The sequence below is a fragment of the Equus przewalskii genome, chromosome 5 (assembly GCF_037783145.1).
Source record: "Equus przewalskii isolate Varuska chromosome 5, EquPr2, whole genome shotgun sequence".
In the NCBI taxonomy this organism is placed as follows: Eukaryota; Metazoa; Chordata; class Mammalia; order Perissodactyla; family Equidae; genus Equus; species Equus przewalskii.
Genome location: NC_091835.1, coordinates 30,393,649 through 30,421,451, shown reverse-complemented (window position 1 = coordinate 30,421,451; position 27,803 = coordinate 30,393,649). Strand labels below are relative to the sequence as shown.

At 37.6% G+C, this 27,803-nt stretch overlaps 2 protein-coding genes across 23 annotated transcripts in view; one reads left to right on the top strand and one right to left on the bottom strand.

Moving 5' to 3' along the window:
- Positions 1-27,803, top strand: part of ERC1 (ELKS/RAB6-interacting/CAST family member 1) — a 516,642-nt gene that overhangs the window by 390,236 nt on the left and 98,603 nt on the right. The window lies entirely within an intron of this gene.
- Positions 24,491-26,834, bottom strand: LOC103555813 (microtubule-associated proteins 1A/1B light chain 3 beta 2-like). Its single transcript, XM_070618152.1, has 2 exons — positions 26,773-26,834; positions 24,491-25,109 (listed from the first exon to the last, which is right to left on the bottom strand). Exons 1-2 carry the CDS (start codon positions 26,832-26,834, stop codon positions 24,617-24,619), a joined length of 555 nt encoding a protein of 184 aa, XP_070474253.1. The 3' UTR covers positions 24,491-24,616.

Genomic DNA, 27,803 nt, shown 5'->3' with positions numbered 1-27,803 from the left:
GACCTACAAATACACAACAATGTGGATGAATCTCAAAAACACATTGAGCAAAAGAATGCAGACATAGAAGAATATGTACTGTATGATCCCGTATTTATATTAAACTCTAGAAAAGACGATTTTAATTTATGACCTCAGAAAGCAGATCAGATAACAAAGCAGAACTCATTCCATCTTCTCTTCCCTACCTCAGCTCGCATGAGGGGCCTGCAGTGGAGAGGACAAGTTCTGTTCTCTTTCATTCCTCTTTTTTCTTCTTCCTTTGGTATTGGGGTCCTCTAATGCTGTTGCAGTCCTCTGATACTGCTTCTCTGGCCAGCATTGACCCCCTTGGGGTAGAGCAGTAACCAAAAGACATAAACCTGGCTGCTTTCCATAATGTCACTTCCCCCACAGGAAACTCATGCATCCTTGCCATGCCCAATAGTGAGAATGTTTAGGCTGCCTCAGTGCTTCTTTGTCCATCTTGCCATCGATCTCCAGTTGTCTTTTTTCCTCCTAAGATAAGCACAGAGCTAATCAACGTGTGATCCCTAAGTAAGTGCCAAACAAAGGAATGAGATGCTAGTCTTCTTCTCTTGTACTGCCATCCAGGCTTTAGGGTTGAATACTTTAAGATTTAGGAAAGAATTCTCTTTGAGCCCCTCTCACTTAGCTTAGGCAGAGAGGACCTCTTAGGCATGAGTATACACTCCTCATGACATCAACCAAAAAAGACATGTGCTGAGGTTTTGGATTGGTGCACAGTAGTGCCTTTTCTGCCACCCGTTAGTAAGCTGTCTTCATAATGTAGCTTGTTTATTAGCTCTTATTTGTCCCCAGCTTTGGGCCCTGGTCACCAATTCCAGAACAACTGGAAAAACCCACTCATCATAGTATTAAAACTAGTTTAAAAGTGATGTCTAAAATTGGAGAGAGAACAATAAAACTATTTTACATTCTGTAGAAGGAGGACAGTAATAGAGTACAGCTATGAAGAGCTCTTGAGTTGTTGGAGAACAAAGGGAAAAAGAAATAGCAAGTGTTAAAGTTGCTTGAGTGCTACTGAAGCTGTGTGTGGAAAGTAAAATGTCATAGGCATCTACCATCTCACTAAGCAGTGTAAATTCTTGATAATGAGACCAGCCTTTGAGAGCTTTCAAGTATCCATTTGTTCACGACACTTTTTTTTTTTATTTTAAGATTGGCACCTGAGGTAGCAACTGCTGCCAGTCTTTTTTTTCCCCTGCTTTTTCTCCCGAAATTCCCCCAGTACATAGTTGTATATATTTTTTTAGCTGTGGCTCCTTCTAGTTGTGGCATGTGGCACGCTGCCTCAACATGACCTGCTGAGCGGTGCTGTGTCCGCACCCAGGATCTGAACTCGTGAAACCCTGGGCGGCCGAAGCAGAGCGCGCGAACTTAACCACTCGGCCACGGGGCCGGCCCCGACACCCACATTTATAATGCCAGGTACCTTTTGCTTGACTGAGCAGACATTCTTCAGAGAACACATTTATGCTCGGTGCTGCTGGAGGACCCCTTCTCTGTTGCACTTGACAGTGCCTACTTTCTGCTGTATTTGCTCTGTACACAAGCATCAACCTCAGCTGTCCTGTGTGACATCTCCTGACAGTGACTATTATTTTGTTATCGTAGAAAGTGAAAACCTTCTGTCTAGTTAGAATATACAATATTCAGAAGTTGACAGAATGGAAGATTCGATCAGTATTTAATGATTCAACAGCCCTGGCTTGGTCAGATAAAAATGTTAATCTCTTTTTAATTATCATATCTCCCTTGAATTCTAGATCTTTATATATTAAGTATTCAATATACATACTTCTAAACCACTACAAACATGAAGATCAGCTAGATTTTTCCTGCTGATGGTATCCAGATTTATTTGAAAGGAACTGGATGCACAGCATTTTCCATTCACTGTCCTTACTTCTGGAATTGCCTTCTACTTCCTCGACTTAATCTCTACTTTAATCTTCACTTCAAGACTCATCTTTGTAGTTTGGAATTTCCTAGCCATGAAAACACTTTTTTTCCTTATCATTAGCAAAGCTGTTCTATGCTTCTTTTCATTCACACATTCATCCTCCTCCGGGCATTAAGTTGAAACATGAGACTGGAGGAGGAAAGAAAAAGAGAAAGTATTTACTCATTGTACTACAGTTGTTAATTTTATTTATTCTAACCCAAATTGTTCTCATTGGTGTGCCTATTTCTTCAAATATAGAAATTCCCATTCTGTAACTGTTGCTATCTTGTTTTCTTGTTTGTATGAAGCAGAGTAGTATCATAGAAATAACACTACACTGAGTGTCAAGAGACCTGAGCTCTAGCTCTGACTCTATTGATAACTAAGTGTATAATCTTGAGCAGTAATAACACCATCAACTAGTAAAGAACACTTCACAGTTGACAAAGTACTAGTATACCTTATAGTACCTAACTCTCGGGCCCCGTGGGCCAGGTGGATGTCATAAATAAAAGAAGTGAGTGAAGTATGTAAGGCAATAGCAGAGAGAACTGGAATGCATTAGGGCCACAAGCTTTGTCAAAAGAGGCGCCACTTTTAATTCCAGCTTGTGGTTATGTAAGATGTGAGCCCCATGTTACCCAAGCATCCATTTTTCCCCCTAGATTTTTATATGAATCTTTTTTTAATTGGGATATAATTGACATATAAAATTATATTAGTTTTCGGTGTATACTATAATGATTTATTATCTGTATATATTGTGACATGATTATCACAATAAGTTTAGTTAACATCCATCACCACAAATTACAAATTTTTTTTCTTGTGATGAGAACTTTTAAGATCTCCCCTCAGCAACTTTCAAATGTACAACACAGTGTTGTTCACTGTGGGCACCATGCTGTACAGTGCATCCCCAGGACTCACTTATCTTTATAGCAGGAAGTTTGTACTTTTTCACCCCCGCACCTGTAAATCGTTTGATATCTAAGTGTTGGCAACTAATTTATTTTTTGCTTTTTATATAAACCAGGCTACAAGCTGCCTAACTTACCCTCTCTGGGTTTTATTTTCCTCACCTATAATATCAGATGAGTAGATAAAGTGAATTTTGAGGTCTGAAGTTCTTTATTTTCCATGTTTTGACAAATCAGTATATTTACCTATTATTATCTGCTAATTGCTGATGTTAGGAATAGTTTAAAAAGAAGCAATTATAAAGTATAAGAAAACACATATGTAGGGATTGTTTAAATCTGTCTATAGAAATTTGCTTATTTTATGAAAGTAGTAAAGTATTGCATTTTGAAGTTGAAAAAAAAAATCCTGGTTACTCACTGTCCCCTTAAAATCTTCTTTGTATCCTATAAAGAAATAGACCATATTTTTGTAACTTCTGCTTGCTTGAAGTTAGGTAAACTCCAGAGGTTGGGAGATGTGGGGAAATCTGGATTCCTCCCAGTCTCCTTTCATCCGTCTGTTCCTTCTTTTTTATCATCAATTCCAGATGTAGGAAAATGCTTCACAAAAATTTGATAAGACTTTTTCTTCCCTTCTTTTCTAGCATCAGATCTAACTTGCCCTTCCTTTTGTCAGACTGCTGCCTTTTATGATGCCACAGGGAAATTATAAATCTTCTGAGTTTCCTGATCTCTCTTGAATTGTCTCAATGCAAATAAATCAACCTAGGTTTCCTGCCCCTGTACTTGTTTTCCTCATCTTCCTGCTTCTCCTATGTCTGTCAGGTGGCATGATTTATAACCGTGTTTCCTGAGCTCATTGACCTTAGTCTGAGGATCTCATTAAGCGTAAGTAAAACTGGAAGGATTGTTTCCCCCACGAAACTTCTCAATGGGAATCAATCAGTTGGACCAATATATTCCACAGAGTCTATTCCTACCAGCACTTTGGGTCTCTTTTGAACTAATGTGGGTACTTATTAAAAGTGACTATGGAATTAAATGATATTTGCAGTCAAGGACAAAAGAGGTAATATTAGATAGACTACAACATTAGCTGTCGTATGTAAATTACCTTTACATGGGCAATTTATATGGCCAAATTAAATCATGTGTACAACTACGTGGGCTTCTAGAAAACAGTATTCATTTATTGAGCTCAGCCTTGTTTTGAATGTTTTACATGAATTAGCTCATTTTAATCTTCACAACAACCATGTGAAGTAGAGTTATCCTCATCTTACAGAGGAGGTGTTGAGAGAGAGAGATGTTAAGTAATTTGCCCAAAGTCACATAGCTAATAAGTGACTGAGCTAGGATTCAGGACACATCATATGTCTCTAGTGCTGACACTGATCATCACTACACCAAAATGTATTGCCAGCATTATGTACTTTGGGTTAGAGATTTCAACAGCCTTCAGCCATATTATTAATGACCCCATAATTCTCTCTTGTGATTAATAGTGCTTTAATCAACTCTTGTTTTAAATTACAGTGAAAATATATAAATTACCATAAAGGACTGCTCTCAGTTTTTAAAAATTAATTCAGAATCTTGACAGGTCAAAATCTTTCCCCCATCTTATATCAAAAGATGTCTTCTCAACAGTTATCTTAGAAATTGTTGACTGGATTAATGAGTGACTGTAGATTAGAGAGTTCTGATTCAAAACTCAGAGAGTATCTGAAATCAGATAGGCTGATTTTTAAGCAGCCAAGTTTGAAACCTGTGCTCTGGAGCCCTAAATTACCATTACAAATAATTCTGGTGTTAAAATACAGTTACTGGGGCTGGCCCAGTACGGTGGCGCAGCGGTTAAGTTTGCACGTTCCGCTTCGGTGGCCCAGGGGTTGCTAGTTTGGATACCAGGTGCGGACATGGCACCGCTTGGCAAGCCATGCTGTGGTAGGCGTCCCACATATAAAGTGGAGGAAGATGGGCATAGATCTTAGCTTAGGGCCAGTCTTCCTCGGCGAAAAGAGGAGGATTGGCAGCAGATGTTAGCTCAGGGCTAATTTTCCTCAAAAAAAAAAAAACTGTAAAAATTAAAAAATAAAATAAAAAATACAGTTACTGTCGTGTATATACATAGACAGTCATATGGAATGTGGTCCCAGAATATTACACAGCATTTATTAAGATAGCTTTTGGACAGCAGAATTTTTTAATTTTAAGAATGATAAATTTGCGTTCTCAAGAAGAGCTCATAGAGATGAAAGATTGAAAAACTGTTATTGAGGAGCTCCTAGCAAATAGTGACTGTCAAAGAATGAGCATCTGTTATACCTGAGGTTCAAGTGTTTCCAACCCCCCGTATTTCACAAGTTTTATAAAATATAAGAATTTAATTAACTAGATAAGCTGTTGAGCTGTGGTACTAAAACGGTATTTGTGGTAGTTGGTTTTCAAAGTCGAGAATGCTTAAAATAAAGTTTATAGTATTGCCAGTCATGTTCCTGAATAGGGCATTCTGAATTTGGTATAATGTTTTTCCTGGACTGATATACAATTGCAACCTACTAATGGTCAAATCTAAAATTATGGGATCTCTGAAAACAGTTTTGAACATGCACCTTCCTGTCCTGCCTAGCTTTTGATTAGCCAGTGCATCACAAATATAGAGAGATTGAATTGATACTGCTGTGTTTAAATATATATGTGTTTTTCACAAGTGTACCCAAATTGCAAACCTGAAACCCAGTGTCTACTAAGACTCACAGTGAACACATTTAGGAGCCTGGTTGACTCTTCATGGGTTCTCAGTCATTGGCCTGAATCCAGTGAAAGGACACAGTCGTATCATATCCCTGTAGTCTGCCAGGTTCAACATTTTTTAATTTCAAGCTCTGCTGAATGAAGGATTCTTAAAATCAGGTTATTTTTTGTAATGTTTTCTTCACAATTGCCTCCCTATCTACCTTATTATTTAGAAGAAATAGCCATGCAGAACTATATGCTAGAGGTAACCAGTTTTCAAAGCTGCTTCTACTTTAGCTTATTGCCTTCTTTGACTCTATTTGTATTTAGACATCGAGACAATGGTCATAGCGATATTTCCTAATCCTAGATTATCCTCCAGAATGGTAATGATATTACTAGCTGCTGACTTGCAGCTGTTCTTATGGCTGTGCACTGAAATAACTCTCTCTTTTAATATAGGAAAGATAGCTGAATTGTATCTTTCAGTAATCTGAGACTAAGATGAGTCTCTCACTTTTATCAGCTGATAAGAGCAGCCATAACTTAACATCTTCTTAATATAACATAACTTAATATCTTGTATGCATTACCACAAAATTGTAATGTAGAAAAAAGCAAAACATGAGCTGTAATTGAAGGAAATGACTCTCCTTGTTCAGAGATCATTTCCTCTATTGCTTGAAGCTAAAAGAAATCTTTTTTATTGAAATATAACATACACATAGAAAAATACACGTCATAAGTATGCGTGCCAGTGAATTTTCACAAGAGAACACACTTATGTAACCAATCTGCACATCCAAGATGCAGATGATGATCAATACTCCAAAAACTAGTGCTCCTGCTCCCTTTCAGGCACAATACCCTGCCCAGTCCTGTAAGAGTAACTGCTCTCCTGAATTCCAATAGTATTGGATAGGTTTACCTTAAAATCAAGACTTTATTTATTTTTTTTTAAGGTTTTATTTTTCCTTTTCCTCCCAAAGCTCCCTGGTACATAGTTGTATATTTTTAGTTGTGGGTCCTTCTAGTAGCAGCATGGGGGATGCCACCTCAGCATGGCTTGATGTCCGCACCCGGGATCCCAACTGGTGAATCCCTGGGCCACAAAGCGGGCCCACGAACTTAGCCACTCGGCCACGGGGCTGGCCCCAGGGCTTTAAATTTAAGATTTTATGTCAACAGAGCTGCTGGGGGCCCAAAGGCAGGGGCCAGTGAAGCCCCACATGCCCAGAGGGCAGAGCCTTGAGCCACAGAGGATTATTTGCAGGCCTTGAAACCTAATGGAATTTGTTCTGCTGGATTTCAAACTCGCTTGAGACTGATGACCACTTTATTTCTTCTACTTTCTCCCTTTTGGAATGAGAATGTCTATCCTGTCTATACCTGTCACCACCAGTATATTTTAGAAACTGATAACTTGTTTTCTAGTTTCACATGTCAGCAGATGGAGAGGATGGACCATACCCAGAGTCTCCTTCATCCTATTTAGATGATGATATTTGAGACTTTTGAGCTGATGATATTTAGATGAGATTTAAGACTTAGATTTGATGCTGTAATGGATTAAGACTTTGGGGGATGTTGAGATAGAGTGAATGTATTTTTCATATGAGAAGGATGTGACTTTGGGGGCGTTAGAGAGCACATTATAGTAAATTGAATGGTGGTCTCCAAAAACATACATCCGCATTGAAATCCCTAGAGCCTGTGAATGTGACCTCGTTAGGAAAAAGGGCCTTTGCAGGTGGAATTAAGTTAAAGATCTCAAGATGAGGCATCTCAAGATGAGATCATGCTGGATTATCTGGGTGGGCCCTAAATCAAATGTCAAGCCCTTATAAGATACCGAAGAAAAGGCAGAGGAGAAGGCAGTGTGAGGGCAGAGGCAGAGACTGGGGTGATGTGGCTGGGAGCCAGGGAATACCAGCAGCCACCAGAAGTTAAAAGAGGCAAAGAAGGATTCTCTCCTGGAGCCTTCAGAGGGAGTATGGCCCCACCAACACCTTACTTTTAGATTTGTGGCCTCCAGAACTGAGAGAAAATGAATTTATGTTGTTTTAAGGCACCAAGTTTGTGGTAATTTGTTATGGCAGCTACAGGAAACTAAAACATGGGTGTAGGTGATACAACTTCTCAAGTCCCTCATATTAACAGTTTCACTCTCCTACATCTTTAGGGTTTTGTAATATATAATTAGAACTGGTTAGAAAAATGTATAATTTTTAACACCTATATTCTGAATTTTATTTGCCTCTGGTTTACTCTGGAAAGTGTGGTAGGAATTCAGTTCAACATTTTATTTTGTGCCAAGCATTTTTCTACATCTAGGGATACAAAGATGAATAGGACGTGTTTGTTGCCCTTGGATGTTAGATATGCTCTTTATTTGAAAGAGAAACGTAAACAAATTATTTCTGTATAATGATTAACATTCTTTGATAGATGTAAGCATTCTATCAACAGACATTCTTAAGACAGCCTGAGGGCCAAAGAGGTCAAATAATATTTTCTGAGAAATGAGAATTCTGAAAGGCTAATAAGAGGCAGCATCATAAAAGCAAAAAAAAACTGGAAAAGGATCCTTTTGAGGCAGAGAGATCAACATGAACAGGAGCACTGAAGCGTGAAGCATCGTGAGATAAGAGAATTACAAGAGATTCATTATTACCAAGTATATACTACTTATGGGAAGTGGCATGAGATGAAACTCTAGAGCTAGAAAGGGAGAGAGCCCTGTATTGACAATGCTGAGGTTAATTTGGAATTGATCCTGCAGGTAATGCCAAGCCATGAAGAGGTTTTTAGTCTCACAGATGTTTTCAGAGTGTTCTTTTAGGTAGATCACTTTGGCAGTTAATACAGGAAAGTTGAGGGGGCCTGGAGTGCGAAGAGGATGGTAAGGTTAAAAACAGGGAGACTAAGAGTCTATTCCAGTTATCCAAATATGAAATGATGAGGCCAAGAATACAGGGCAAAATCAAGAGGATTCTGGGAAGATGACATAGTAGAAAGCACCTGGAATCTGTCTGCTCACCAAGACAACAGTTGCACTAGCAGAATCTGTGTAATGTAACTATTTTGGACCTCCAGAGTCTGTTGAAGTCTTGTAATTTCCAGGGGGAAGACTTGGATGGTAAATAGTGGTTAATTTCAGTCAATTTCAGCTCTTAGCAAAGTAGCAGCTACCCATCCTCCACCACTAGCCTTGCGCCAGGCCCTGTGCATGTGTTCCTGGAGCAGCTTGCACATAGCCTGTGGGAGCTAGGATGGGCAACAAGAACCCTGTTCTCCAAATATTGGAGATCTTTGCTCTGATCACTGATTGCTGCTTCTGATCACAGAGATGCAGACAAATGCGGGTAGCCGTTGTTGTTACTCCTCCCCCAATTGTTTCAAGGCCCTCCCCTTATGGCTGAAATGACATTCAGGGGACTTAAAGGGCTGGCACCTGTTTTTCCCCCCTTCATTGTTTGCTTTCTCCCATTTGGGAAGCCAGATGTTAAAGACTAGAACATTCAAAAACAACTGCATATACGGGGAAAATTAGAAAGTGACCATACATGCACAGGGAAAGGCTCAGAAAAGACCTTAAGTTTACACCTCTGGCTCATCCTCAGCACAGAGACAGCCTACAACAATCAAAAAATCAAAACAATAAATAAAAACAGCAATCCTTGGGGAAAGGGGAGATTCTGATTTCCAGAGTTACCATATTATTAGATTCAAATGTCCAGTATTCAACAAAAAAATCACAAGGCATGCAAAGAAATAGTAAAGTACATCCCATTCAAAGGAGAAAAATAAATCAACACAAACTATCCCTGAAAAAGACCTAATGGTAGATACACTAGACAGAGACTTTAAAACAACTGTCTTAAAGATGCTAGCTAAAGGCAGATGTGGGGAAAGTAAAGAAAATGATGTGTGAATAAAATGGAAATATCAATAAAGAGAAAATCTAAAAAGAAACCAAAACGAAAGTATAATAACTGAAATGAAAAATTCACTGGAGGGATTCAAAGGCAGATTTGAGCAAACAGAAGAAAGAATCAGTGCACTTGAGGATAAGACAATGAAAATTATCAACACTGAGGAACAGAAAGAAAAAAGATTGAAGAAAAGAGAACTAAGGCTAAGGGACCAGTGGAATATCATCTAAAGAACCAACGTATGCCTCATGGGAGTCCCAGAAGGAGAAGAGAGAGAGAGAAAGGAGCAGAGAGAATATTTGAAGAAATAATAGCTGAAAACTTCCTATTTTTGATGAAAGACATAAATACAAACATGCAAGAATCTCAACCAACTCCAAGTAAAATGAATTCAAAGAGATCCACACCTAGACACATTATAATCACTGTCAAAAGATGGACAGTCTTGAAGGCAGCAAGAGAGAACTGAATCATCACATAGATGGGGTCGTCAATAGGATTTTAGGTAGATTTCTCATCAGAAACTTTGGAGGCCAGAACACAGTCAGCTGATATATTTAAAGAGATAAAAGAGAAAAAAAAGAATCCTATTTCCAATAAAACTGTCCTTCAAAACTGGGGGAGAAATTAAGACATTCCCAGTTAAACACAAGCTGCGAGAGTTCATGACCACTAGACATACCCTGCAAGAAATGCTCACGGGAGCCACGCAAGGTGAAAGGAAAGGACTCTAGACAGTAACTCAAATCCGTGTGGAGAAATAAACGTCTCAATATAGGTATATAAGTGGGTAATTATAAGAACTAGTATTATTGTAATAATGGTGTTTAACTGTACTTTTTGATTTCTACATGATTTAAGAGACTAATACATTTAAGGGAAGAAAATTATTAATATAAAAGCTTCTATTACTATCACTTTGGTTTGTAGCTCCACATCTTATTTTCTACACAGTTTAGGAGTCTGGTGCATTTAAAGGAATTATTAGTTTGTTTTTGGGTACACAAAATATAAAGGTGTAATTTTGTGACATCAATAACTGAAAAGGGTGGGGACAGAGCTGTAAAGGAGCATGGTTTTTGTATCCTATTGAAGTTAAGCTGGTATAAATTCAAATTAGAGTGTTATAGCTTTATGATATTAAATGTAATCTCTATGGTAACCACAAAGGAAATAGCTACAGAATATACACAAAAGGAAATGAGAAAGGAATTTAAACATTTCACTACAAAAAATAAACACAAAAGAAGATGGTAAGGTAGGAAGTGAGGGACGAAAAAGCTAGAAAATATATAAAATAGAAAACAAATAGCATAGTGACAGAAGTAAATCCCTCCTTATCAATAATGACTTTACATGTAAGTGAATTAAACCCTGCAGTCAAAAGACAGAGACTGGCAGAATGGATAAAAACACATGATCCAATTATATGCTGTCTGCAAGAGACTCAACTTGAGAGCCAAAGATGCAAACAAGTTTAAAATGAAAGGATGGGAAAAGATATTCCATGTGAATAGTAACCGAAGGAGAACACTGGTGGCTATGCTAATATTAAATAAACTTTAAATTAAAAAAGGTTACAAAAGACAAAAAGGACATTATATATTAATAAAAGCTTCAATGCAGCAAGAAGATAAGACAAATATAAACATGCACGCACCTACTGAAAGTCCATCACAATATATGAAGCAAAACCTGACAGAATTGAAAAGAGAAATGCAGCTCTACAGTAATAATTGGAAACTTCAATACCCCACTCATATAATGGATAGAACAACCAAACAGAAGATAAGTAAGGAAATAGAGGATGTAAACAACACAGTAAACCAACTAGATCTAACAGACGTATACAACAAGTTAGAAATCAAAAGTGTAACTGGAAAATTTACAAAATTGTGGAAATTAAACAGTACACATTTAAACAACCAGTAGATCAAAGGAGAAATCACAGGGGAAATTAAAAACTACTTAGGGATGAACGAAAATGAAAACAGCATGGGAAAACTTAGGGGACACAGTGAAAGCAGTGCTAAGGAAGAAATTTGTAGCTATAAATGCTTAGATTAAAAACAAGAACAATCTCAAATCAACAACCTAACTTTATAACTTACGGAAATAGAAGACGACCAAAGTAACCCAAAGCCAGTAGAAGAAAGGAAATAATAAAGATTAGAGCAGAGATTAAATGAAATAGAGAACAGAAAAACAGTAGAGAAAAATCAGTGAAACCAAAAGTTGGTCCTTTGAAAAAGCCAACAAAATTGATAAACCTTTAGCTTGATGGACTAAAAAAAGAAATCTCAAATTACTAAAATCAGAAATGAAAGTGGGGACATTACTACTAATGCTACAGAAATAAAAAGGATTATAAGAGAGTATAATGAACAACTGTACGCCAAAAACTTGGATACCCTAGATGAAATGGACAAGTTCCTAGAAACACAGAACCTACCAAGACTAAATAACAAAGAAATAGAAAATCTGAGTAGACCTGTAACTAGTAAGAAAATTGAATCAGTAATCAAACATCTCCCAACAAAGAAAAGCCTGATGGCTTCACTCTTTAACTCTACCAAACACTTAAAGAACTAGGTATATCTTTCTCAAACTTTTCCAAAAAACTGAAGACAAGAGGGATTTAGCAATCAATGTAATACACCACATTGACAGAATGAAGGAAGAATACCACATGATTATCTCAATTGATGAGGAACAAGTATTTGACAAAATTCAATACCCTTTCATGATAAAAACACTTAAGGCAGGAATAGAAAGAAACTACTTCCACATAATAAAAGCCATACATCATGCATCACTTAATGGGAATATGTTCTGAGAAATGTGTCGTTAGGTGATTTTGTCATTGTGCAGACATCATAGCCTGTACTTACACAAACCTGGATGACACAGCCTGCTACATACCTAAGCTATATGGTACTAATCCTATGGGGCCACTGTCACATATGCAGTCCATTGTTGATCAAATTATCATTATGTGACACATGATTGTATATGGAAAACTCACATTAAACATCATAGTCAATGGTGAAAGACTGAGATGAATGTTTTTTGTCTCAGATCAGGAGCAACACAAGAATGCCTGCTTTCACCACTTCTGTTCAACATGGTGTTACCGAACCTGAAGTGAGTTCGCTCACCTGTTGCACAGCAAGCCAATCTCTGACACCGGCTGTGGTGGAAGAAAATAGGAATTTTATTTTTTGCACAGCACTGAGCAAGAAGAAAGGGCAGCTAACGCTGAAATCCCAAACTCCCCGAAAAGCTAAAAGGAAGGGTTTTTATTTGGGGGTTTAGGTAGGGGAGGGGGAGCATATGGCCTTGCTGGTCGGAGCTTTCCCACCAGCCTGTCTTTGGCCTTGAGACACTTGCAGAGAGGAGGGAGCCCATGACCTTGCTGGTCAGCAGCTTTCCCACCAGCCCGTATCTCTTTGTGGGGAGGAGATGGTCCAGGAGCTTGTCCTTGATGGTGTCTGTCTACCTGGAGGATAGCGGATTCTGGAGGCAGAAAGCCAGAGAGTAAGCAGGGAATGAGTGTTTTGGTTTAACCCTATATATGCTGGGTTTAATGTGGGGAAACTGATACCAGGGTCGGTATCAATAGTACTGGAAATACTAACCAGGGCAGTTAGGCAAGAAAAAGAAATAAAAGACCTCCAAATTGGAAAGGAAAAAGTAAAACTATCTCTGTTTGCAGATGATATGATCTTATATGTAGAAAGCCCTAAAGACTTCACCAAAAAAAGCTGTTAGAACTAATAAATGAATTCAGCAAAGTAGCAGGATGCAAAGTCAACATAAAAAAATCATTTGCATTTCTATACATGAATATTGAGCAATCTGAAAAGTAAGTTACAAAAACAGTTCCTTTTACAACAACATCAAGAAGAGTAGAATACTTAGGAATCAACTAACCAAGGAGGTGAAAGACTAATACAATGCAAACTACAAACCATTACTGAAAGAAATTAAAGAAGGCATCAATAAATGGACTTACATCCCATGTTCATGGATTCAAAGACTTAACGTTATTAAAATGTCAGTACTACAAGTGATCTACAGATTTAATGCAATCCCATATAAATCCCAATGGCACTTGTTGCATGAAGAGAAAAACCCATCCTAAAATTTATGTGTAATCTCAAGAGATGCCAAATAGCCAAAACAATCTGGAAAAAGAAGAGCAAAACTGGAGGACTCACACGTCCCGATTTCAACACTTACTACAAAGCTGCAGTTATCAAAACAGTGTGCTATTGGCATAAAGACAGATGTATAAGCCAATGGAATAGAATAAAGAGCCCAGAAATAAACCCTCACATATATGTTCAAATAATCTTTTCTTTTCTTTTCTTTTCTTCTTTTTGTGAGGAAGATTGGCCCTGAGCTAACATCCATTGCCAATCCTCCACTTTTTTTGCTTGAGAAAGATTAGCCCTGAGCTAACATTTGTGCCAGCCTTCCTCTAGTTTTTATACTTGGAATGCCTACACAGCATGGCTGATGAGTGGAGTAGGTCTGCCCCTGAGATCCAAACCTGCAAACCCCGGCACCAAAGCAGAGCACACAGAACTTTAACCACTCAGCCACGCAGCTGGCCCTGGTCAAGTGATTTTTGACAAGGGTGCCAAGACCATTCAATGGGGAAAGGACAGTCTTTTCAACATTTGGTGCTTTGAAAACTGGATCTCTACGTGCAAAAGAATGAGTTCAAACCCTTCCCTAATACCATATACAAAAATTAACTCAAAATGGATCGAGGACCTAAGTGTAAGACCTAAAACAATAAAACTCTTAGAAGAAAACGTAGTATAAAAGCTTCATGACATTGGATTTGGCAGTGATTTCTTTGATGTGACACCAAAGGCACAGGTAACAAAGGAAAAAATAGACAAATTGGACTTCATGAAAATTTTAAAATTTTGTGCATCAAAAGACACTATCCTGGGCCTGGCCCCATGGCCGAGTGGTTAAGTTCACACACTCTGCTGTGGTGGCCTAGGGTTTCGCTCGTTCAGATCCTGGGCACGGACCTAGCACCACTCATCAAGCCTTGCTGAGGAGGTGTCCCACATGGCAGAACTAGAAGGACCCACAACTAAAAATATACAACTATGTACCAGGGGCTTTGAGGAGAAAAAGGGAAAATAAAATCTTTTTTAAAAAAAGACACTATCCTCAGAGTAAAAAGGCAATCCACAGAATGGGAAAAAATATTTGTAAATCATGTATTTCATAAGGGATTAATATCCAAAATACATACAGAACTCCTAAAACTCAACAACAAAAACCAACCCGATTCAAAAATGGGCAAAGGACTTGAATAGACATTTCTCCAAAGATATATGAATGGTCAATAAGAACATGAAAAGATGCTCAAGATCCTAATCATTAGGGAGATGCAAATCAAAACTACGAGATGCCGTGGCATACCCATTAAGATGGCAACTATCAAAAAAAATAGAAAATGGGCTGGCCTGGTGGTGTAGTCATTAAGTTTACGTGCTCCAATTCGGTGGCCCAGGGTTCACAAGTTCAGATCCCAGGCATGGACGTACACACTGCTCATCAAGCCATGCTCTGGGGCATCCTGTATACAAAATAGAAGAAGATTGGCACAGATGTTAGCTCACTGACAATCTTCCTCAAGCCAAAAGAAGAAAATTGGCAACAGGTGTTAGCTCAGGGCCAATCGTCCTCACCAAAAAAGGGGAAAACAATAAGACTTGGCAGGAATGTGGAGAAATTGAAACCCCTGTGCAGTATTGGTGGAAATGTAAAATGGTAGAGCCACTGTGGGAAACAGTATGGCTGTTCCAAAAAAAATTAAAAATAGAATTACCATATGATCCAGCAATTCTACTTCTGGGTATGTACCCAAAAGAATTAAAAGCAGAGTCTCAAGGTATTTGTACAGCCATGTTCATAGCAGCATTATTCACAATTGCTGAAGTGTAGAAGCAACCATAGCATGCGTTGAGGGATGGACGGAAAAGTAAAATGCAGTATATTCATGCAATGGGATATTATTCAGCCTTAAAAAGGAAGGAAACTCTGCAGTATGCTACAATGTGGATGAAACTTGAAGATGGAATGGTAAATGAAAATCACAATACAATACACATTATGGTCACAAAAAGTCAAATACTGTATTATTCCATTTATATGAGATACTTAGAGCAATCAAAATAATAGAGAAAGTATAATGGTGGTCATCAGGGGCTGGTGGGGAGGGGAGAATGGAGAGTTATTGTTTAATAGTTAATAGAGTTTCAGTTTTACAAGATGAAAAGAGGGATGGATGGTGGTGATGGTTGCACAATAATGTGAATAAATTTAATACCACTGAACTGTACACTTAAAAATGGTTAAAATGGCAAATTTTGTGTATATTTTACCACAAGAATAAAACAGCGCAGTTGAGATGGGAGAGATAGTGTATAATCTAGGGTATCATGTAATGTCAAACACCACCTACTCTCAGTGGTTTAACACAGTGAAGGGTAACTTCTCAGTTATGCAGGTCTTGCTGACTCAATGAGGTGGTTGCTCTCCATGTAGCAATTCAGTGCTCCAGGCCTGCTTGAATTTTGATAGCCTATCTCTTTCAGTATGAGGCCTCCTTAGTCTCTGTGGCGTAAGAAGAGATGGCTGGAGGGTTGAGTACTTTTTCTTCTATGCTTGAGCCCTAAGGTCACTTCTACCCACCGACCATTGAGAGAGCCAAATGTCTAACTTGGATGAGTAAGTGGAAGTGGTTCCACTAGTTGAGACAAGGGATCCAGAAGAAAGACCATCTATGGAGAAGAATGTTTCCAGTCCCTGCTGTGCCTTTAACCATGGTTGTCTTTTTTTCATTAAGTTTGAGATCTTCCTGCTTCTTGGTATGAGTGACTTTTGAAGCCTGGACATTTTAGATATTAACTCTAGTTCTTATTTCAACTTTCTATTTTAGCTGATTTTCCTAGGCACACCCCAGCACGGGAAGAGGGACGCGCAGCCTCATTACTGCCCAGTGGAGGCAGCAGTCCAGGTTCCTCTGTTGACACCCAAGGAGTAGGGGCTCCCTGTTACTCTTCGGCAGAAGTATGAGTTTGTACCCCATAGGCCTCCACTGACACATCCCTGCCTGGGAGGAGTAGGAATAGCTCCACAAATACCGTGGGGTGGGGAGTGAGGGGTGGCCTCCATACTGCTGTGCAGCACTGGAAGTCCCGCCTCTCCTCCAGGCCTCCTCTGACAGTTCCCGGGGAGGATCCACCCATCTCCACTGACACTGTGGAGGCTTTGTTATTGCCCGCTGTGGGTGCAAGCCCTTCCTCCCTCCGTGGCTTTCTCTGAACCTTCCACAGGGGCAGGGGAGGTTATGAGAATAGAAATCTCAGCTCACCACTCAGCCTTTGCTGCTGTGGGTGGCCGTAGGGCCACGTTTTTTCTGTGGACTTTAGAGTAGAGTGACTATTGTCTAAAATTTTTCTATCTGGCTAGGCTGCCCGTTTCATTTCTAGACTTTTTTTGGCTAGAGAACACAAGCTTTTGTTGTCTGTAACTGTTGGCATTTTCAGGTTGCCAGTTTGTACGGTTCCAATTTTGGACATATGAGGCAAAAAGAAAATCCAGGGAACTTACCATTTGTGTCATTCTTTGGTTCCCAGTGTTCCTAACCAATCTGCTGTTTTCTCTCCACCATTTTTTGTTTGTTTTTTTTTTTTGAGGAAGACCAGCCCTGAGCTGACGTCTGCCACCAATCCTCTTCTTTTTTGCTGAGGAGGATTGTCCTTGAGCTAACTTCTGTGCCCCTCTTCCTCTATTTTACGTGTGGGATGCCTGTCACAGCATGGCTTGATAAGCAGTGCATAGGTGTGCGCCTGGCATCTGAACCAGTGAACCCCAGGCTGCCGAAGCGGAGCACATGAACTTAACTGCTACACCACTGGGCCAGCCCCTCTCATCTTTCTTTATGTTTGTGTGTGGGTGTAGTTTTAGATGTATATATATATATATAGCTTATAGATAAGTTTTTAGTTGTGCTTTTGTACTTATTAGAAAGTATAGGGAAAATTATGTCCGTTCCATCTTATGGAAGCACAAGTTAAAGCTAACATTTACTTTTGAAGGAAGACTTAGGCAAAACTGCCTTTTCTCTATAGGAAAACAAAAGATATGTTCTGGGTTCAGATATCTAAATGATGAATGGGTTGAATTTTAATGCTTACATTCAGATAACCCAATTTTTTTGAAATCATAATTTTCATTGCAACCCTACCCCCAAGCCCCAGTCACATATTTATGTGTTTTAGAAAATGATACCTCTAGTAGCAGACAAGTTTTACTGTCTAATATCAGTATTTTATTCAGCTTCTAATTCCTTTGAAATGATCCTTAATGGGTATCCATTACTTGTAATAATCTATCTGTGCCTGATACTTCTTGTTTATTTTCAGGAACTAAGGGTTTTCAAATACATGAGTTTATTAAGTGATAAGTGAAGTATTAAAATAACTACCATTAACAGATGAAATCAGTTAAGATACTTCTCTATAATTTAAGCTTTTTCCCTATAAAGTCCTGATTTTAATAAATGTCAGTTTTCTTTTTTCCCTTTACGCAACAGACTAAAAGCCACTTAGCTCAATTTCACACACACAAGAAAAGTAACTTTGGAGAATAGAGAAGACACCAAGAATGCACTGGTCATTGTATGCCAATTTTAACAGTTTAACCACATATCAAAGTTTGTGCAAGCACATATGTACAGAGAAATCCTTGTATAATGAATTATCGTGCAACAGGGAGAGGAGGTGGTGTTGCAGAGTTTGGCTTTATGTCAATTACTTTCAATATGAATGGTTTCCAGTAAGAATCTGAATGCTTTCATATCCCCTGAGTTTACTTAAAGATACATCAGTATATGTGCACATGAGTATACAATTTAGAGTTAATATATTTTTAGTCAATTCCATTCTTTCCTTTTCCGCACATGGACCATGATTTTGCAAAAAGAAAAGATAAAATTCCCTAAAAACTTACTGGAATAATTTTTATTCTGATCTAAACTGCACTTTTTTCTTTGTGTGTGTGCGTTTAAAGTGGTTAGAATTCTTGAAGATCGCCCCTCTGTGTGCTTAGCTATTCCTCAAATGGGAGAAAATGCTTTTTTTTTTTTAATAAAAAGCATTAAATAATTTAAAATTAATTTCCACGTGTTTACTAAGGAAGAGCTCTTCTGTTTGAAAGGAGAATAGTGAACTTTTCTGCTTTGAGCAGCAAGTTGTTGGGTTGGGATGCGTTGTAAGTGATGCCTCTAGTTTGTACCACCATCCTTGAGAAAATGATTTTTTTAACTTGTATTTAATACCATCTAAGTTTTTTTTTTAAAGTCTGTCTTTTCTGTTACGCGTGAAGAAATTTAGTATCACTTCTCTTTTTCATGGCCTTCATATCTGTAAAATTTTAACTATATACTCACCCACCCAGATAGCCTAAACCATACACAAAACTCTGTGGTAAATGCTCTCGGATTCTGGCTTCGTTCGCTGATTTCTAGAATAACAGAAAGCACCAGCCTACATTTTCTTCTTTCCTTAGATCCAATGGTGAGTCTCACTGCATCCAGCTAATATTCCCCTTAAACATTCTGGTTGCTTTCCAGAATGTAGGGCTTCTGTTTCTTTGAGGACATTCAACTGGAATAGGGTTACTTTAGGTTTTTTGCAAGGATAAGGAAATGTGTATTAGAAAGTGAGGTGATGCTCAATAAAGTCTCAGTCACACTTTTTGAAAATTTGATTTCAGACATTGGTTTGGGTCATATCTCATCCCTGTGATGTAATTTTAGGAAGGGCTTTGTGGATCTGACTCTGACCTTTTCACCCCATTGTACTGCAGTCACACACCATCACCTTGCCAGAAAACAGGACAGCTCGGAAAAATAAGGAATATAATAGAAATTCTTATAAAAAGTGTTTTTTAACTTAAAAATGCTGAATGTATGTTTATCCTCATGTTAATGTTTGTTTGAAGAGAGAAAGTGTAGGCTGCTATCCTCCAGAGTTCAAAATCAAAGTCTGCATGGCATAGAAGAAAGTGTTAGATATACATGATAATCAGGATTAACCATTGAGATTAATATATTCTTGCTGGCGCCTGAGAAGGAATCTCTTCAACTCAGGGAAACCTTTTAACTATGCTTGAAAATCCCCCCGGCTATGTTCTGTGTCTCTGTCTTATAGAAGCAAGGAATCCCACCTAGCCATTCTAAGAATTTAGGAATGATCATAATGAGATGGAAGAGACCCTGCAAACTAGCAGACAGACAATTTGGTGTGCATTTGTTTTTTTCTTTGCTTTCTACCAAGAGAAGAAAAAAGTAGAGTTTGGGTAGGAAATAAAGTCTGTATTGAAAGAACAGATATCCTATGAGCTTAATGCCATCAGTGGTGATGTATCTAAGAATACTCTTAAGAGAGGAAAATTACATGAAGCCTTTTAAAAAAGAAAAACCTACTGAGCTCTAAAATAACTATATGAATATCTATAATCAAAAGTTCTCCTTTTCATACATAAGTCCATTTGTATATGAGGAAATCAAAGAAAAAAGCTTTATAAATGCTTATAAATCAGAGTCCCTGGATTTTGGGGTTCTTTTTGAAACTAGTATAAGTAACAGCAACTATATTTTTATTTGGAATAAAACTCTGCTAGTTAGTGAAAATGTCTTTTTTCTTTCCTTTTGGCTGACATAACTCATTGTGGTAATGCTGGATTTTTCACAGTCATGAGAAATTGCTTACTAAGTGTATCTATTTTTAATTAATACAAATGGAAAGGTACATTATTTAATAAAGGTAAGTTAAACTTGATAGAAGAAGCTCTCAAAATATGAAGCTTACTGCTGGAAAAATAATAAAATATAGTCCTAAATGGTAGGAAAAGTGAGAACTACTAACCTATTTTCACTTTGTACCAACCATGGAAAATAGATTCTTGAATTCAATAGACATATATTAAGGATCTTATGTATACTGGAAATTTTGTTAGGAACTGTATTACTACAAAGATGAATGAGTCTTTGTCCCAGCCCTCATAAACTCACAATCTTTTGGAGGAAAAGATATATAAACAGATTATTAGAATCTGACAAAGGTTTCAGATAGCACTGAAACACCTTTGTTTTAAGCCTAAAAATGCTGGATAAGCTTTAACCATTTCTCAAAATTTGTGATGTACGATTGAACTCATTGAAAGAAGGGAAAATCTCCATGTGTCAGAATCAAAGAGGGAGATAAAGGCAGAGGTGAGGTGTGTGAACTAATGCTGCAGGAGCCCTGGGGAGTTATGACTAGTTATGACCCAGTTATGACCAGGAACTTTGGTTTTAATGCTTGTACAGGGAAAGGAGGTGAGACATTAGGATTACATGAGGTGAGGAGTTGGAACTGAACCTCTGGTATAGGATAAGACAATGAGAGGAGTCTTAGAAGGGAAATAATACGTGGGAAAGCAAGACTAATTCAGTCAAACTTTTACCTCTGGTAAATGACAAAGAAACTCTTCTCTGCCATGACTGTGGGAAGGAACCCACAATCTCCTATAAGATGTCAAAACTGAAACCTATACCTCCTGCAGATTCATAGTACAAATTTATGCTACCTTGTGGTGTGTGAAGTTCCTACCTGAAATATTAGTATAAAATTTATCCCAGACTTATATGCCCCTTCAGAACCTAGCAGAAACAATCACAGTATCATTGGTGGGATTTTTCAACAACACAAACTTCTCAATAATCTCACGGAAAAAAATAGGTACCCTTTAAGATGAGCTCACAATGAGTCCACCATGAAGAAGAGGTAACAAACAGGAAGAGTACCTCTCTGAAGACTTGAGATCATAGAGGAGCAATATTTTTTAAAGATTTTAAGATAACTAAAGAGATAAAGTATAAGAATCATAAGAAAAGAACAGTGGATGCAGTATAGTGTAGTAGTTAAGAGTACGGGCTCTGAAAATCAAGACAAATGTCAGACTACAGATAAGAAATTGCAACTTACATCACAAAGAGCTAATATCCCTAATAAAAAGCATTCCTGAACATTGAGAAGAAAATAGCAATTTAACACGGGGGAAGATGTCAGAAGGTATGAATAGAAGATCATATGGAAGAAATATCGATGGTCTTTAAACATATGAAAAGATGCTCAGCCTTACTAATAATAAGGTGAAGGCAAATTGAGGTGCCATTTGGCCAAAATCCAGAGTTTAACAACATGCTCAGTTGACAAGGCTGTGTAGATGCAGCACTCTTAATACTGTCCTGGTGGGAATGCAAAATGTACACCTCCTATAGAGGGAATTTGGCAATATCAAATAAAATTATTTATCTATGCTTTGACTTTTTGACCCAGAAGCTTCACTTCTAGGAATCCATCCCAAAGATACATCTTCAGAAATACAGAATAACATATCTACAAGGTAATTCCATATTTGCTATTGTAGTTTTGCAACAGTGTCGTAATAGCAATAGATTAGAAGTAACCCAGATGTCCAACATTGGGATATTGGTTGAATCAATTATAGTATATCCAAAAGACTGGAGTACTTTGCAGCTGTAGAAAGGAATGAGAAAGATCTCTATTGATATGGAGTGATTTCTAGAATATATTGTTAAATGAAAAACCAAGATGCAGAATAGTATATTTAATATTCTAATTTTTATGTAAGTAATGCATAAATTTTTGTAAGAGAGTATGTTTGCTTATAATTGAATAAATATAAGGATAAATCAAAATTTTACCCCCCAAAATTTCGTACAAAAGGAGGAAACATGGTAGAAGAGACAGGGATAGAAGCCAGGCTTCTCTGGATGTACCTAGTTATAATTTTGGCTCTAGAAGCATATGAATGTTTTACACAATCAAAAATAAAATCAGGAGAGTGGTGTCAGCATCATGGCAGTGTGAGTGCTCCCCATAAATGCTCCCCTTTAAGATACAACGAAAAGGACATTCATATTCCAACAGAGGACACCCATACAACACAAAAGACATCTGAGAGACCCACGCAGCCATACCAAACGTCTGAAGGTGGAGGTGCTGGACCCCCTGAGGAAGTGGAACAAGGTAGGAGAAATCTTCTTTTCTTCCCAAAGAGCAGCAACCCAGGACCACATATGGCTCCAAGAGGAAAGGGGGAAGGAGCTAGCTTTCCATGGGAATGCCATCACTCTCCAAGGTCCCTCACATCCTCTGGGAAAGCCCCACAAAGAGGTCACTACCTATCACAGGGATGTCTTCATCAACTAACACCCTAGGAGAACAGATAGCAGGAAGCCCCCAAGATCACGCAAAAGTGACCCTCCCCCGAACCCGGCGCCCCAATTCAGCAGGACCAGAAAAGAGGTGTCTGGGAAGCAGCAAGCCATGGATCTCAGTGGGCTCAGAATACACAGCTCTTGACCTCCACCTGGTGGTAGCAGGTGGAAGCAGCAATCAAATACTACCACAACGTGGAAGCACAAATCCATGCCATCTAGCAGTATGAAAAAATATATTAAATCTCCAGACCAGAAGCAAATTGACAAGTACCCAGGAATCAATCCTGAAGGCAGAGAAATCTATAATCTAAATGATGGAGAATTCAAAATGGCTATCATAAAAAAAGTCAACAAGTTACAAGAAAATGCAGATAGACAGTTCAATGAATTCAAGAGCTACTTAACAAAAGAGATTGACTATAAAGAAGAACCAATCAGAAATATTGGACATGAAAAACACAATGGATGAGATAAAGAAGAATATGGACTCCCTGAGCAAAAGAGCTGATATTATGGAGGAACGAATCAGCAATATTGAGGACAGAAATACAGATACGCTTCAGATGGAGGAGGAGAGAGAACTAAGACTAAAGAGAAATGAAGAAATCCTCTAAGAAATATCTGACTCAATTATGAAATGCAACATAAGGATTATAGATATTCCAGAGAGAGAAGAGAAGGAGAATGGAGCAGAAAGCTTATTCAAAGAAATAATAGCGGAGAACTTCCCAAATCTCAAGAAGAAGCTGGAATTGCAAGTGAAAGACACCAATAGCTCTCCTAACCATATCAGTGTAAAAAGACTTTCTGCAAGGCATATAGTAGTGAAGCTGGCAAAAGTCCATGACAAAGAAAAAATACTAAGGGCAGCAAGGCAGAAGAAGATAACTTACAAAGGAACCCTTATCAGCCTTTCAGCAGATTTCTCAGCAGAAACCTTACAGGCTGGGAGAGAATGGAATGATATATTTAAATCTCTGAAAGACAAAAATTTTCAGCCAAGAATACTCTATCCAGTGAAAATATCCTTCAGGTATGATGGAGAAATAAAAACTTTCTCAGATAAACAAAAGCTAAGGGAGTTCATCACCACAGACTCCTCCCACCAGAAATGATCAAGAAGGCCCTCATACCTGAAAAAAAAAAAAAAAGAAAGGGGTTACATAGCCCTGAGCAAGGAGATAAATAGGTATGCAAAAGCAGAAAATTCTAACTATCCATCAGAACAGGTTAGCAAACACTCAGATATAGCATTAAAGATAAAGGGAAGGAAAACACCAAAAATAAATATAATCTTGTCATTTTAACCACAAACTCACAACACAGGATGGAATAAGATGTAACAAAAGTAACTTAGGAGGGGAAGAGGGAGGGGATGGAGTCGGCTTAGTCTCAGGAAATAAGAGGCTATCAGAACATGGATTATTTCATCTCTCTATTGGCAACTCAGAATGCAAAGTATTTTATTTTTGAACTTCTAAATTTGAAAACAAGACAGCCTAGGTTAAATAATAATAGTTTTCCAAAGCTGAATGTGTTCATCTGCAGCTCAGTTTTTCTGCTTTAAGTGCAAAAACAACTTCCTAAAACTCCTAGGCAGGAACACTACTGTTTTGATGATCTGTGATTAGAGGAACGGATTAATCTAAGTTGGTAACATCCCTTTGTTTTTCCTTGGTAAGGGTTTAAAAAATTCTAGAACAGACACATTTTTCTAGTCTTACACTGACAATTTCATCCCAGATGTCTCCTGAGAGGCACATAGCATATACAGGGATCCATCTTCATCCTGCTCACTTTCATACACTTCAGAAATAGGTGTGGACACGCTCACTGTGCTGTGTCCATTCACTAACAGGAAGAAGGCTTGATTAGTGTTGAACTGTAAGCATCTTCTGCTTATCTTGATGAGCTCACTCCTGTTGACGTGATCAGATACAAGGAATTTGGTTTTATCCAGGACGGGAAGCTGCTTCTCACCCTTGTAGCATTCTGTTATCACCGGGATTTTGGTAGGATGCTGCTCTTGGATAAGTTGGACGTCTACTCTTTGTACGAAGGTGCGGCACTGCTTGAAGGTCTTGTCCAACCGCAGGGCATGGGAGGCTGGGCTGGGGGGGCGGTCCCAGCTGCTCCTGGTGGTGGCAGTCGACAGTGACTTCCCTTGAGTTTCTTCAGCACATAGTCTCGTCAGGTGACCCGGAAGAGCAGTTCTTGAAATTTGAAAACAAACAAATAAATGAATCTAATTATGTATTAGGTTGTTGACATGGCCACATTGAGTGAAGAGTTATTTCAACTAACCTTATATAACAGAGATTTTTCTCTGTACATCCTTACTAGTATGTACTCCAATGACAAGAAAAAAAAAGCAAAGAAATTTTAAAGTTCATCCTGATGGCATATTGATAGTAACTGTATTGGTCTTGGTGCTTTCAAAGAATTATATTTATAGGTAAAACAAATAGCAGGTAGTTATGTTATTGTTAGGAACCAAGATTTTTCAGCATAAGAGGAAAAAATGTAAAATATACAATCAAGAAGTTTGGTAAAAACTAATTTTTCAAGATTAACATCTAGAATCTTAAATCTATATTGAAAATATTACTGTTAATTTATAAATTTCTCCCTCTTTAAAAAAAAAAAGTGTTTCCTGGCTCTTACTGAAATGACCTAGAAGCAATGAGCAGCAGTGAACACCAAGCATCCACGTTGTGCTTCACCCACTGAATTGAATCAGCTCTGGAAAAATGGCTGATTCCAGATCTGGGGCAAGAAATGTCCGAGATGAACTTAGCAAACCTTTGCTAGAAGGCAAGAGTAATAGAGGTCGTGACAAAAGGACACAGAAACCCTAATACCATATAAAAAGCCTGCAGGATGATTATTCCCTCCACATTTATTAATGTGAGTTATTTTATATTTAACTTTTCCTCATCTATTAGAGCTATTTTGTTACCCTGAAATTCCATTCATAAGAAGGCCAAGAAAATATGAGTGTGTGTGTGTGTGTTTAATGAGTTGATGCCCTAACAAACTTCAGTGATGACAAATTCCTTTTGTTTTCTTTTCTCCTATCATTTTTCAGAACAAAAGCATTATTCACGATTGCACATTAGTTTTATTATTTACTTATTTTAAGTACCTTTTAAAAATATAATTCATTTGCCATATAACTCACCCATTTAAAGTATACAGTTCCATGTTTTTCAGTAAATACAAGGAATTATAAACATCACCACAAACTCCTAAAATTTGTTTCGTATCTGTTTTTCTTTATTATCATTCAGTCTCATAGCTTTTTATATATACAGTACTTTTCTTTTAGTTGAGATATATTTGACACACAGTATTATGTAAGTTTAAGGTGTACAACATTTTAATATGATACATTTATATTGCAGTATGATTGCCATTGTAGCATTAGTGTATTCAATATGTTTTAATAAATTGAAAGCGTTATTTATTTTAGTACTCAACTTGTTCATATTTAGCTATTCTTCCTTTCCCCCAGGCCTAGCAATCACTAATCTACTTTCTGTCTCTAGATTGCCTATTCTGGGCATTTCATATGAGTGGAATCATATGACATGTGCCCTTTACATGGCTTATTTTACTTAGCTTAATATTTTCAAGTTAAATCTCTGTTTGTGGTATGTATCAGTACTTCATTCCTTTTTATGGCTGAATAATATTCCATTATGGATAAATCACATTTTATTTATCCATTTATAAGTTGTTGGATAAATGGGTTATTTCTCCTTTTTTGCTATAATAAGTAATGCTGCTATGAAAATTTGTGTACAATTTTTCATGTTGAAGTCTGTTTTCAGTTATCTTGGATATATACCTGGGAGTGGAATTGCTAGGTCGTACAGTAACTCTGTGTTTAACTTTTTGAGGAACTGCCACACTGTTTTCCGGAAGAGCTGTACCATTTTACAATCCCACTAGCATTGTATAAGCATTCTTCCACATTCTCACCAATACTTGTTATCGTCATTTCTTTTTTATTATAGCCATCTTTGTGGATGTGATGTGGTTTCTGATAACGGGTTTTTTTATTTGCATTTTCCTAATGGCTAATAATGTCGAACATCTTTTCATATGCTTCTTGGTTGTTTGTATATCTTCTTTGGAGAAATGTTGGTTCAAATCCTTTACTCATTTTTTAATTGGGGTTTTTTTTCTTGTTGAGTTGTAAGCATTCTGGATACAAGTGCTTTATCAGATATATGATTTGTAAATATTTTCTCCCATTCTGTGGGTTATCTTTTCAACTTCTTGATGGTATAGTTTGCAGCATAAATTTATTTAATTTTGATGTAGTCTAATTTATTTGGCTTTTTCTTTTGCCTCTTGTACTGTTTGATGTCATAGTTCAGAAATCATTGCCTAACTCAGGGTCAGGAATATTTCCTCTCCTTTTTTTAAGGAGTTTATAGTTTTTGCTATTGCATTTAGGTTTATGATCCATTTTGAGTTCATTCTTTTATATGTTATTTTTTCTCTTGTGTGTGTCCATTTGTTAAAAACAGTATTTTTTCTCTGTTGAATTGTCTTGGTACCCTTGTCCAAAACTGATTGACCATATAAAGTTAAAGTTCATTTCTAGACTCTCAGTTCTGTTCCATTAATCTAGTTTTCTATCCTTATGCCTATATCATGCTGTCTTATTACTGTAAGCTTTGTAGTAACTTTTGAAATCAAGAAGTATGAGTCCCCCAACATTGTTTTCCTGTTACAAGATTGTTTGGGCTATTTTTGTATTATTTCTTACAACTGCATGTGATTCTACAATTTTCTCAAATATAAAATTTTTTTTAAAAGAAGAAATACTCTAGCAAATAAAGAGAAGAGAGGATAAAGGAAACAAGTAGAGGAATATAATGATGGTTTTTGAAGAT

Excerpts from the sequence above, each read along its gene's own strand:
- LOC103555813 (XM_070618152.1), bottom strand. The coding sequence starts at position 26,834 with ATGGTACAGCTCTTCCGGAAAACAGTGTGGCAGTTCCTCAAAAAGTTA. Across the intron at positions 25,110-26,772 it reads AAGTTAAACACAGAGTTACT|AACTGCTCTTCCGGGTCACC; the intron begins GTACGACCTAGC and ends TCAAATTTCAAG.